At 47.6% G+C, this 13,351-nt stretch overlaps 1 protein-coding gene across 1 annotated transcript in view; it reads right to left on the reverse strand.

The window, feature by feature from the left end:
- Positions 1 to 6,081: 6,081 nt before the first annotated feature.
- The window catches only part of LOC148473275 (pendrin-like), a 101,054-nt gene continuing 93,784 nt past the window's right edge, over positions 6,082 to 13,351 (reverse strand). The window contains exon 20 of the mRNA XM_088459908.1: positions 6,082 to 6,189. Coding sequence (XP_088316034.1) covers positions 6,082 to 6,189 — 108 coding nt within the window. The remainder of the gene's footprint in view (positions 6,190 to 13,351) is intronic.

Genomic DNA, 13,351 nt, shown 5'->3' on the forward strand with positions numbered 1-13,351 from the left:
CTGCAATGTGCGAACGGATCATTTGCATAGCCACCCCTGGTTTTTGAACGAACGCAAATAGCGAACGGCTCTGAATGAGGGCCAATGAGTCCAGACCCTGATGGGCATATTTACTAAAGTGAGACTTTTTAGAAGTGGAGATGTTGCCCATAGCAACCAATCAGATTCTACTTAACATTTAACTAGCACCTTCTAGAAGATAATAGCTAGAATTTGATTGGTTGCTATGGGCAACATCTCCACTTCTAAAAACTCTCATTATAGTAAACTTACCCTGCCCTGAGTATCTGGCAAACCCCTCCGTATAAATGTGATCAAGTCCATCCATACCCATATCCAACAGCATGGTAACTGAAGTCCTAACAAGCACAGTGGTGGGCAGGACTGGCTGGGATTATAGTTTCTGCTGTACGGTCATAGACATAGCAATAAAAGGATATACTGAGTGAATTGTGAAGTGCATCTTGGTAACAGTGCATGTGGGCTGACACTTTTGCCAGACTGCTACCCCAACAGTAGTCAGTGGGAACCAGATCATTATATCTACTGGAGTGTGATCCAGGCATTGGCTCTAAAGTTAATTTGCTGTATCCTGCTTTCTTCCGTGATACATTCAGTATGCCGGCGCTTAGAACACCGGCACCGGAATCCCGACCGCCGGCATCCCGAAGATAAGTACTGGGGTTAGGGGCAGGGTTAGGGTTAGGCACTAGGGGGAGGGTTAGGGTGTGGGGAGGGGGAGGTTAGGTTTAGGCACTAGGGGGAGGTTAGGTTTAGGCCATGGAGAGGGAGGGTTAGGGTAGGCAGAGGGGGAGGGTTAGGATACCTACCAACAGGTGTCGGTATCCTAATCCTGTCAGGATGCCTGCATCAGTATTTTGACTGCCAGAATCCCGAGAGCCAGCATCCAGTACCCAACCTGTGATACCAATCAAGCATGGTCATATCCATAATAGGTGCAGGGTGTGCAGTAGACACAGGCTCCTGGGTCAAGGGGCCACACCCTACACCCATAGAGGATATTTACAGTCAGGTCCATAAATATTGGGACATTGACAGAATTTTCATATTTTGTCCTCTATTCACCACCACAATGGTTTTGAAATGAAACAAACAAGATGTGCTTTAACTGCAGACTTTCAGATTTAATTTGAGGGTTATTACATCCAAATCGGGTGAACGGTGTAGGAATTACAACAGTTTCAATATGTGCCTCCCACTTTTTAAGGGGACAAAAGTAATGGGACTATCAACTCAAAAGTTATTTCATGGACAGGTGAGGGCTATTCCCTCGTTATTTCATTATCAATTAAGCAGGTAAAAGGTCTGGAGTTGATTCTAGGTGTGACATTTGCATTTGGAATCAGTTGCTGTCAACTCTCAATATGAGATCCAAAGAGCTGTCACTATCAGTGAAGCAAGCCATCATTAGGCTGAAAAATGAAAACAAACCCATCAGAGAGATTGCAAAAACATTAGGTGTGGCCAAATCAACTGTTTGGAACATTCTTAAAAAGAAAGAACGCACCGGAGAGCTCAGCAACACCAAAAGACCGGGAAGACCACGGAAAACAACTGTGGTGGATGACAAAAGAATTATTTCCCTGGTGAAGAAAAACCCCTTCACAACAGTTGGCTAAATCAAGAACACTCTCCAGGAGGTAGATGTTTATGTGTCAAAGTCAACAATCAAGAGAAGACTTTACAAGAGTGAATATAAAGGGTTCACCACAAGATGCAAACCATTGGTGAGCCACAAAAACAGGAAGACCAGATTAGAGTTTGCCAAACATCTAAAAAAGCCATTACAGTTCTGGAACAACATCCTATTGACAGATGAGACAAAGATCAACTTGTACCAGAGTGATGGGAAGAGAAGAGATGGAACTGCTCATGATCCAAAACATCAAGGAACTGCTCATGATCCAAAACATACCACCTCATCAGTGAAGCATGGTGGTGGTAGTGTCATGGCGTGGGAATGTATGGCTGCCAATGGAACTGGTTCCCTTGTATTTATTGATGATGTGACTGCTGACAAAAGCAGCAGAATTAATTCTGAAGTGTTTTGGGCAATATTATATGTTCATATTCAGTCAAATGCTTCAGAACTCATTGGACAGCGCTTCACAGTGCAGATGGACAATGACCCGAAGCATACTGCAAAAGCAACCAAAGAGTTTTTTAAGGCTAAAAAGTGGAATGTTATGCAATGGCCAAGTCAATCCCCTGACCTGAATCCGATTGAGCATGCATTTCACTTGATGAAGACAAAACTGAAGGGAAAATGCCCCAAGAACAAGCAGGAACTGAAGACATTTGCAGTAGAGGCTTGGCAGAGCATCACCAGGGATGAAACCCAGCGTCTGGTGATGTCTATGCGTTCCAGACTTCAGGCTGTAATTGCCTGCAAAGGATTTGCAACAAAGTATTAAAAAGTGAAAGTTAGATTTAGGATTGTTTAGTTTGTCCCATTACTTTTGGCCCCTTAAAAAGTGGGAGGCACATATAGAAACCGTTGTAATTCCTACACCGTTCACCTGATCTGGATGTAATTACCCTCAAATTAAATCTGAAAGTCTGCAGTTAAATCACATCTTGTTTGTTTCATTTCAAAGCCATTGTGGTGGTGAATAGAAGACAAAATATGAAAAATCTGTCAATGTCCCAATATTTATGGACCTGACTGTACCTGTTTGTCCGCGTCACCAAAATCACTGGGAAAATTGGGCAGGTGCCATTTTCCCAAAGATCTGTGCATGCACAATAGAGCACTCACCAGGAAAATAGCAGGGACGCCATGTTCCCGGAAATCTGCACATGTGCGGTAGACTCTAGCGCGGTGCCAGAGTCTTCACGGGACATGACCTGGGAAGGGTGGTGGTGGTGGGTCACATGGAGACTGCACACTGGCCCCATGCTCTCTTAATCTACCCCTGCAATCAAGCCCACATTACAACTAACTGTGCCCACTTTGTGATGAAGATCTGCTGATTTCTGTTTAGTACCACCCTCTCTAAATTCACCAATCAGGACTGTCCTGCAGAATTGGATGCAAGGTGAACTTGCAGCTGCAGTAGTACTCCACTACATAGGTAGCAGACTACATAACCACACTTATCACATCAGAGATAAGTGTCTCCTTCACATCCTTTACTAGTTTATAATCCTGCCTTACCAGCATCTGCGCTGGCATGTAAAGGAATGTAGTCTAATGGAGCGTACACACGGTCAGATTTGTCAGACTTGTCAGATTTGTCAGATGAACGACTGAACGATTAAATGATTTGAACGATTTGGACGATTTGGCCAAAGTTTTGAACGATTTGAACGATTGAACGATTTTTGACTGCATTAAAATGAATGGAATCGTCCAAGTCTGACTGCAAACCCATCAGTTGTCAGATATCGTTATCTGACAAACGGGAACGCGCATCGTTGATCGTCCATCGTTCAGGCATGTCAGATATGAACGATTTTTCATCAGATATGAACGACTGAACGATTTTTAAATCGTTATCGTCCATATCTGAAGAAAAAATCTGATCGTGTGTATGCACCATTTCACAGACACTGACTGGGTTTGTTTTATTCTTAATACACTTATACTGAATATATGTGTATATATATATATATATATATATATATACACAGTATTATATATACTTCATCTGTGCTTATTAGATTATTATTAGATGCCTTCCAACACCGGCATCCTCTAGAAATGGGTTGTGGCAATGGCATGGTCATGCTAGTGGAGGATTGGGGCACACCACAAATGGGCTTGTCGTGTCCCCTGGCGCCGTGCTTTGGGCCTTAGATATACTAGAGTGCCACCGACTTTACTCACCTTCACTAATAACACTACTGACTTGCCAGGCAGAGCAGAGTCAGAAATAAACATTAGACTATATTATAATGCTATGTTTTAAGAAAATGTGATGATATAATTGGCAATAACTCGCATTGGAGAAAGCAGATTATAATTAGGGGTGTGCACCAGCCACTTTTCAAGTTTTGTGTTTTGGTTTTGGATCTGGATCTTTCTTCGTGTTTTGGATCTGGATTGGTTTTGCCAAAACCACCCTTCCGTGTTTTGGGTTCTGGGTTTTGGATCTGGATTTTTTCTTAAAAAAAAAAACAAAACACTAAAATCACATAAAATGGGCCTTTTTTTGTTCCTACGCTATTAATAACCCCAATAACATTAATTTCCACTCATTTCCACTCTATTCTGAACACCTCACAATATTGTTTTTAGGCCAAAAGGTTGCACCGAGGTAGCTGGATGACTATGCTAAGCGACACAAGTAGGCGGCACAAACACGTGGCCCATCTAGGAGTGGCACTGCAGTGGCAGACAGGAAGCCAATCAGCGTTATGGTGCCCATTTGCATGTAGCACGAACCCGGGAGATCCGTGTTACATGCATCTGTGTGATTGGCACAGAGCAATGACAGGTCCGTGAGACCCGTCTGTGCTGCTGTGGTAAAAAAAAAAAACCTGTGTAAAAAAAGAAAAAAATGGCGTGCACCCCCCCAAAAAAGAGCAACCAGCCCCAGGCATTAGTAACCCAGTGCTGGGTGTGCTTAAATACAGGGGACAAACGACGTAGGAGTCCCCTGTACTTAAGCACAACCAGCACCGGGCTAGTCAGAACCAGCGCTGGTTGCCAAAATACAGGGGACAAACGACGTAGGGGTCCCCCGTATTCTGCGCAACCAGCTCTGGGCTCTGATCCTGTCCTGGTTCTGGAAATACAGGGGAAAAAATTTGTAGGGTTCCCCTGTATGTTCCAGAACCAGCACTGGACTTTTTCAAGCGGGGGGCTGATGCCACAGCCAGGGGAGCCCTTTCACCGGGCCCCCCAGCCGCAGCATCACCCCGGACCGCTAGTCAGCCCAGGCCGGGGATCCCTGGAGACCCCCCCAATAAAGGGGTCACCCTCTCCAGGGCACCCCAGGCCCAGGCTGATAGCCCGGGGCTATCCCCGCCACCCCTGGTGGCGGTGGGTGACGGGTTGATTGTGTGGTGTGGTGTAAATAAAGAATATCAAACATTGTCTTTACAAGTGGAACTGCAAGTCCCAGCTAGCCTGCCCCGCATGCTGGTACTTGGAGAACCACAAGTACCAGCATGCAGGGCATTAAGGGCCCACTAGTACCTGTAGTTCACCTGTAAAAAAAATGTTTAAAAAAACACAGGACACACACACCGTGCCAGTATAAGTTTATTAAACATACATACACACACATGTACACATACTCACCTATGTAACCTGTAGCATCGGTCCACTTGTCCGGTAAAGTATCCCTAGGGGACCTGTGAAAAAAAACATACTCACCATCTCCTATGCGAGGTTCTGTCCTCTTCGTTCCAAAGTAGGCATCCCCGGACTTGGCAAGAAAAAAAAAAAACGAAAACGCGATCCACGAACTTAGTACCGTTCTATAGAACGGTACTTCCCGAATGAGAGCTTAACGGCGGGGTATCACCATGGAAACCCCGCTGCTAAGCGTTCATTGGCTGAGAGAGGTCATCTCCCATCTCTCAGCCAATGAACGGCTCCCTCCATTGTAGTCAATGGTGGGAACCGCAGGGTAAACTTTAATAACCTTGCTGCTCCCACCATCCGACAGCAGATCTCGAGGTTTTGCCTCGGGAGAGGGATCCGGGGCAGACAGGGAGATCCGAGCTTGGCTCGGATCGCCCCGGATCCCCGAAGTTCGGGTGGGTTCGGTTCTCAGGGAACCGAACCCGCTCATCCCTAATTATAATATATACTTTAATAAAATTCTAAGTACTTATAAACAAATACCTTTTTTTTTATAGTAATTGGAGATATATATTTCATTCTTCTTTATTATAATCACTCCCACGTTTATTAACCAAAGGGATCATATTGTTAAAGTTTGAAAGACACGTGTAATACAAATCCTGTGTCAGCCATTGAAAAAATCACTCTGTGTGAAATGCGCATAGTTTTAGAACTCTGGTGATCTGCATACATAATTTCTGGTTTCTGGTTGACGTCATGGAAACCACAGGCAGTGCGCACCGTGGCTCTGTTTGACAAATTCCTTAATTTCTCAAGTTTTCCCAGTTATAAGTTGGATATTTTATCTGTGTAAATAAATAGAATTTTTTAACATCCATTTTCTCCCTCGCTTGCTTTGTGGAATTATCGATCTGCCAAACAGTGAGGTCCAGTGAATTACAGACATTTACTAATCATATCACAGCAGAGGACAGTACGTTCATGTTTCTTCTTCTCTTGATTAAGATCCTATTAAAATCAGTCTGCGAGGGCCATTAATTGGTAATTGGACAGTAGAATTTTGCAATATAATAAAATATATAATATTGTTATATATATATATATATATATATATATATATATATTGCATATCATTGGTTACATACAGTATATACTGTAATCATCTCTGTGCTGATCAGTTGGATATTTGTGTCTATCATAATCGGGTATAGTCCCTTTTTTTGTATTCATCAAATGTGTATAAGTGCTATACAATACAATACCTATATTGCGCTACATCAACCAATTTATCTTAAAATGCAAATATTAAAGAATACCATACAGTACGATTCGTTAAAAAGTCTTTTAGTAGAGGCTGCTTCCCCACGTGCGGTCCTTTGCCAGTATGGACCAGAAGGGTTCTATGGAATGGTGATCTTGGGGCGTGCCAAACTCCAATTATACAGGTTCAAACTTTCCCTTACAATTTCTGTTTTAATGTCCTTTTAAGGGGATGAAGATGAAGATTAAGAAGGGATCCACATTCAGTTTCTACAACGAGACCCTCAACCACCATTCTGTATAAGAGTTATATTAACTGATTCAGTGGTCATTGCATGGTACAGTATGATCGCTTCTTTAAATTATAATAATATTAGCGGTTACAGATGAGCAAACACATTATAATTCAGTGTTGTTTATTTGGGCCTTATATATATTTTCTTTTCCTATTGGAAAATGTGCAGTTTAGCTCTGTTAATGTCATTCTATGGGATTGATCTGTCCTCATCTGCACAAACAGAAATTCACTCTAAAAATGGTACAGTCCCGATGAGATATTTGCAGTCTGTAGCAGCACGAAACAGGTCCATGCTGGGTGTCAATGTTCTATGTCCCATATCTCTTTAGTGACTTGCGTTATCCTTAGAACTGACAGTAGACAGCGCCAAATTTGTGGGAAGGCCACACAGGATCGGTTGTAAAGTGTCAGAAGTGCAAATAGGGATGTAGGGTAATAATAAATTTAAATCTGGTCCTGGTGGTAGACAGCTTTTATCCATAAGACACAAGTTATCCCAGCGTTATGTGCCCTGTTTGAAAGGACTTATCCTTCCATGGTATGGTCTCCTTACTAGAGGAGCACATAATTCCACTTGTAATCAGTTTAATTGATAGGTCTAATTTTTAATGAGAAGATGAAGGCTAGAATAGTAATAGGTGCATATTCCCGATAAATGCAGTACGTTAATTATCAACCACCAATCCTTTGATTTCTTCAGAACGCCAATGCTCTCATTGCCTGTGAAGTAAACAAATCAATTAGTCTAAACACCCTGACAATATGGTGAGCTCATTCAGACATCTGCTGTGGGCATATGTTCAGCATGTTGACATTCAGACTGCCGACACCAGAATGTCGACAATGGTCTAGACAAAGTCATCATTCAAAATGTCAACAGTGACAGAATGTCGACATTAGAGTTAGGCTGCAGTTAGAATTAGGGTTAGACTCAGAATTAATGCAAAACTGGTTTGTTGACATGCCGACTGTCGAGATTGTGAATGTCGCCATTTTTCTACCACACTCACCGCTGTGAAAATACTTTAGGTGCATCGATCCCTATGCTTTATATTGCTAAATCTGAAATTTCCCCCTATGGAAGATTTCTTGGAGGGTGAGGCAGCAGATTACTCAGGGTACCTCCGTCTATAACTCGCAATAAGGTATCAGAAGCCAATATTTTATAGCGTTCTATACAATACTAGCTCCTGACACCTTATCATGAGTTGTGATATCTCTTCTGGAAGCGCATTGCACGTATAGGCTTCAAAGAGGAGTACAAAAATAGGGGGAGATTTATCAAAGCTTGGAAAGAGATAAAGTGGAGAGAAGTAAAGAACCTACCAATCAGCTCCTAACTGTCATGTTACAGGCTGGTTAAAAAGGAGGAAACCACACCAGTGTATGACCCTCTCCTTAAGATAACATCCAAGTATTTAGCAACAACAAAAGATTTAGGGCCTGATTCAGACCCGCTCGCGAGCGCATAGCGCTCACAAGCGGATCGATGGTGGGCCATTGCACATGCGTGGCATGTGCACCGCGCATGCGCGAGCCCCGGAGTGAGTGAGAAATCACTCGCTCTGGGGCTCGCTACAAGTCGGGGCGGCTGTCAATGTTGATCGACAGCTCGCCCCTTTTTGTAGGCGGGGAGGGTGGGTGGCTGCACAAACAGAGGCGTTCCCGAAGGAACGTCTGCCATTTGTGGGCGGCCCTACTGACATCACTAGTGATGTTAGTAGTGGACTCCCTGCTCTATTAGAACAGGAAGTCCACTCGGGCATGCGAGACCTGAGACCCTACCACAGGGTCTCCTCGCAATCCCGATGGTCGCGATAATCACCACCATCGCCAGGCCGCACGCACGCTCCTGGAGGCAGGTCAAAAAAAATTAGGGATGCCCTGATTCAGAGCGAGTGCACGCAAATAGCGTGCGTCTCTGAATCAGGCCCTTAGTTTGATGGTGCACTAGGTCACAACTAATTAAAATATAACTGTTATTATCTTATTTAAATATGAATATAATTTATGAAATCATAACACCAATATAACCCTACACATATATTGTATAATGTTCAAGCAAGTAGGAGAAAATATTCTTAAAATGCGTGGCAGGTTTATTACAACAATACACTGATAATTATGGGCCTGATTCAGACCCGTTCGCAAGCGCTATGCGCTCGCAAGCGGGTCGATGTTAGGCCACTGCGCATGCGCACGCTGGAGCCGGCTCCGACGTGCGCATGCACGAGACCCGGCTAGCGATGGGCGCTCCGTCGCTTCGGGTCTCGCACCAAAAGGGGCGGGCTGTTGATTTTGATCGACAGCTCGCACCGTTTTGGAGGTGTGGCATGGGGGTGGCTTCACAAACGGAGGCGATGCAATGCGAACTCCTGCCATTTGTGGGCGGCCCCACTGACATCACCAGTGATGTCAGTGAGAGAGCTTCCTTCTCTATTAGAGCCAGAAGCTCTCTGGGGCTTGCGGCCACGAGACCCTACCACAACGGTCTCGTCGCAAGTCTGATGGTCTTGACCATCTCGACCATCATCCTGGCCACTCGCTATAGCTGTGTGTGGGTACTCACAGCTATGCGAGCGGCCAGGAGGCCACTCCAAAAAAAAATAAAAAATGCCCTGATTCAGAGCGAGCGCTCTTTCAGAGTGTCTGGCTCTGAATCAGGCCCTATATTCACTGGGATAAATAGTCCTATTACAACTAAATTGGTCTTAAAAAGACTCTGTATCCTTCTGTCACCAGTGACTTGTTATTATTGCAACAAATGTTGCTACTAGCCTCAAGAATAAATAATATGTGTATGTTGTTTCATAACATGGGATCGTAGCACTTTATTTCCTGAGTCGTATTCCTATTTCTACTTCAGGGTCCATAGGGTATCCACAGGATACCTTGGGGTATAGGTGTGACGTCAGTCGCAGGGCACCAAAGAGTTAAGCTTTCAGCCTCCCAGGATGCACTAGGTCCCCCTCCTATACCCCGCCCCCGGGCCAAGGCACCTCAGTTTAGTTTGGTGCCCGGCCGGAGTCGGGTGCACCTGTTGGAGTGGGGGCTAGAAGAGCCCCTGAAGCTTATTCTTCATGCAGCTGTGGCTGCACAACTGGATGAACAGCATGGACAGTCAGTCCTGACGTCCATGCTGTCTTCCCTACACCCCGCCGGTACCAGAACGCCGGTACTGATCCGGGGATGCTGGTGGGCGTCTGGGGTCACAGCTAGCGGTGACCCCAGATGCTCCGGACCATGGCCGGATTCAAGGGGGACAGAGGTAAGCAGCGGGGTCCCGCGGTGGGTCCCCGCTGATCACATGGTCCTAAGTCCCCAGGCAGGGGGCTCCCTGGGGACTGGCTGCAGCGTGGAGCCAGGCGACCAACCTGCGCTTCCACTACCCCCTGGGACAGCAGACCGCAGCAGAGCGGTAGCGCTGCGGCATCCCAGGGGTTAAATGCATGCCAGGGGAGCGCGCCTTCCCTGTCTCACAGCCGGCGCCTCCCCCGCTGCACACAGCCCTCTCTGCATGCTGCCGACTGGTCCTGTGGCAGCGCTCCTCCCCCAGGCCAGCCTCCTCTCTGCTCCTCGGCGGCCATCTTCTCCAGAACGCATGGTGAACGCTGCTGGAAGCGCTGGACGGAAGCATCGTGGTCTGGGTCCCCCCGCATACCTCTCCTCCGCTGTGGTCAGGTCTGTGTATGCAGCGCTGTGTCCTACCAGGCCCTGTGTCTGTGTAGTTGAGTGATCAGCGCTGTTAGTGCAGGAATTGTTATTTTTCTGCATTGTATGTGACTGTGCTAGCGCTGCTGCCTGTAATCTTTTCTTCTCTAAACTGTCAGCTTTATTACTGTCCCTGTTCTTGCTGCTAAAGCCCTTGCGGTGCGGTGCTGCAGGGTGGTCTCTCGCCTATTTAATACTTAATTGGTGAGAGAGGTCACATACGTGGTGCCATCATGTCTGAAAGTGATTTTCCCCTCCGGCTACAGTGTACCACGTGCAAAGTACCGTTAGCGGAGGGGGAGGGTAGCGCGGAGGGCCTTTGCCGGCAGTGTTTGTCCATGGCGCGGCCTATTACGGTTACAGCACCGGTACAGGAGCCGCCCTGGGCTTGTTTCGCTCAGGCGTTAACAGCTTTAGTGGGCCAGTTAGCTCCGCAGCCCGCGTTTACTCCGATGGGTTTGTCCCAGCAGTCTGTGGTGTCGTCACCCATGCAGGGGTTCCCACGACAATTGGTGGTACCCCACAGTCTCCCTATTTCCCCGCTCCCGGGTTCTCAGGAGCCAGCGTGGGTTAACTCCCTGACGAGTTCTGTACAGCACTTGTCGGATGTGTTGCAAGGGGAGTCTGTGATGCGGTCTCATAAAAGGCCGGTGGCGTCTCTGTCCGCTCCTTATGAGGATGACGAAGGGACGTCTGATGATGGGGAGATTCTAGATCCTTACGATCAGGAACCTCTCCATACTAAGGACGCTGATGCTAAGTCCAAAGTATATATTCCTGGACTTATTCGGGCGGTCCGCACAGCCTTGGTGATTGAGGACGAAGTTCCCCCAGCGGCTAAATCTAAGTATGCCTTTTTCAAAGATGTGAAGGGCGATGCCACAGTCTTTCCTCTTTCGGGTCAGTTGGTGGACCATTTAGAGGAGGCGTGGAAACAACCTGGCAAAAGATACCAGCCGCACAGACGCCTGGCGGTGGCTTATCCGTTCGCGGATAATTATTTTGCGAAGTGGGAATCCCCTCCACAGGTGGATTCTCACGTGACCCGTCTTGTCCGTAGTGCCACATTGCCGATGCCATCCATGTCCTCCCTTAAGGATGCTACGGACCGCAAGGTAGAAATCTGCCTGAAGTCCGCTTATTCCCTTGCAGGGGGGGCAGCATGGCCGGCTATGGCCATTTGCTGGGTTGCCAGAGCGATGGAGCGCTGGGCGGATTCATTAGAGGCTTCTTTTGAATCCGACTGTCCGGCCGATCAGGCGGAGTTGATTGGCAATCTCCGTGATTCGGCCACCTACATCAACGAGGCGGCTCTAGACATTAGTACTCTGGTGTCTAGAATTTCTTCAGCAGCGGTAGCTGCTCGTCGCACCTTGTGGCTGCGATCCTGGAAGGCGGACGCAGATTCCAAGAAAGGTCTGGAAGCGTTGCCGTTTACCGGAGAAGTTCTCTTCGGTCCGGATCTGGATAAGATTGTGGCCACGCTGGCGGCAGCCAAATCTGCCTGTCTCCCGTCGGCCGCTGCTCCTTCTGGTTCGGGACCATCGTCCTTTCGGTCATCTAGGGCCCAGGGCAGGCCCAAACCACAGTCATTTCCTCGACAGGCTGGCCCTAAGAAATCGGTCAAGCCCCGGAAGCAGGCATGGAGTACCAGACGTCCGGCCCCCAAGCCAGATGACAAGCCTGCGGCCTGACGGTCCGGGCCTCCCTTTGGGGGATCCCAGGGTGGGAGGCCGCCTGCTACAGTTCGCCCAGTGTTGGTCGACCACTACGACAGACACTTGGGTTCTGGAGGTGGTTTCCCACGGATACGCCCTCTCCTTCCGGCACAGACCCCCGGCTCGCTTCTTCACCACGGGTCTCCCATCAGACCGGAACAAGGCTACGGAGCTGCGGAAGGTATTGCACACTATGCTCCAGGCTGGAGTTATAGTGGCGGTTCCATTCTCCCAGAGGGGCCAGGGTTTCTATTCAAATCTATTTTTGGTACAGAAACCCAATGGGTCATATCGTCCGATTCTCAACCTCAAAGCACTCAACAAGTCTTTGCGGGTCCCGAAGTTTCGGATGGAGACCCTACGGTCCATCATTCTGGCGCTGGAACCTGGGGACTACTTGGTGTCATTGGACATACAGGACGCTTACCTGCATGTCCCTATTCTTTGGCGCCATCAACAGTTCCTCAGGTTTGCAATCAGCAGCGACCACTTCCAGTTTCGGGCGTTACCTTTTGGCCTGGCAACAGCACCACGTGTTTTCACCAAGGTGATGGCGGTCATGGCGGCTTCTCTGCGGCTGCAGGGAGTCCGCATGTTGCCGTATTTGGACGACCTGTTATTGGTGGCAGGATCTCCAGAGCTCCTGTTACGCCACTTGGACCTGACCATTGCACTGCTGCAACGGCACGGCTGGCTAATCAACTGGCAGAAGTCCACTCTAATCCCGTCTCGGAGGATTCTGCATCTTGGAGCCTTATTGGACTCGGGACAGCAAAGGATCTTCGTGACGGAGAACAAGATCTCTGCTTTACAGTCAAGGGTGCGCAGTTGTCTGCACAGCCGCCGGGTGTCCTTACACTCGGCGATGAGGTTACTGGGCTCCATGGTGTCGGTGTTCGACATGGTGGAATACGCCCAGTTTCACTCCAGACCTCTGCAGCACCTGATCCTGTCCAAGTGGAACGGGCTGACTCAGTCTCTGAAGTCCCAGACGATTGTGCTCACCCAGGAGGTTCGCCTGTCCCTTACGTGGTGGTTACAGACGACCCACCTCAACAAGGGACGTCCGTTCTGGGTTCCAAATTG

The sequence above is a fragment of the Taudactylus pleione genome, unplaced genomic scaffold, assembly GCF_031769625.1.
Source record: "Taudactylus pleione unplaced genomic scaffold, aTauple2 ptg000946l, whole genome shotgun sequence".
Lineage (NCBI taxonomy): Eukaryota > Metazoa > Chordata > Amphibia > Anura > Myobatrachidae > Taudactylus > Taudactylus pleione.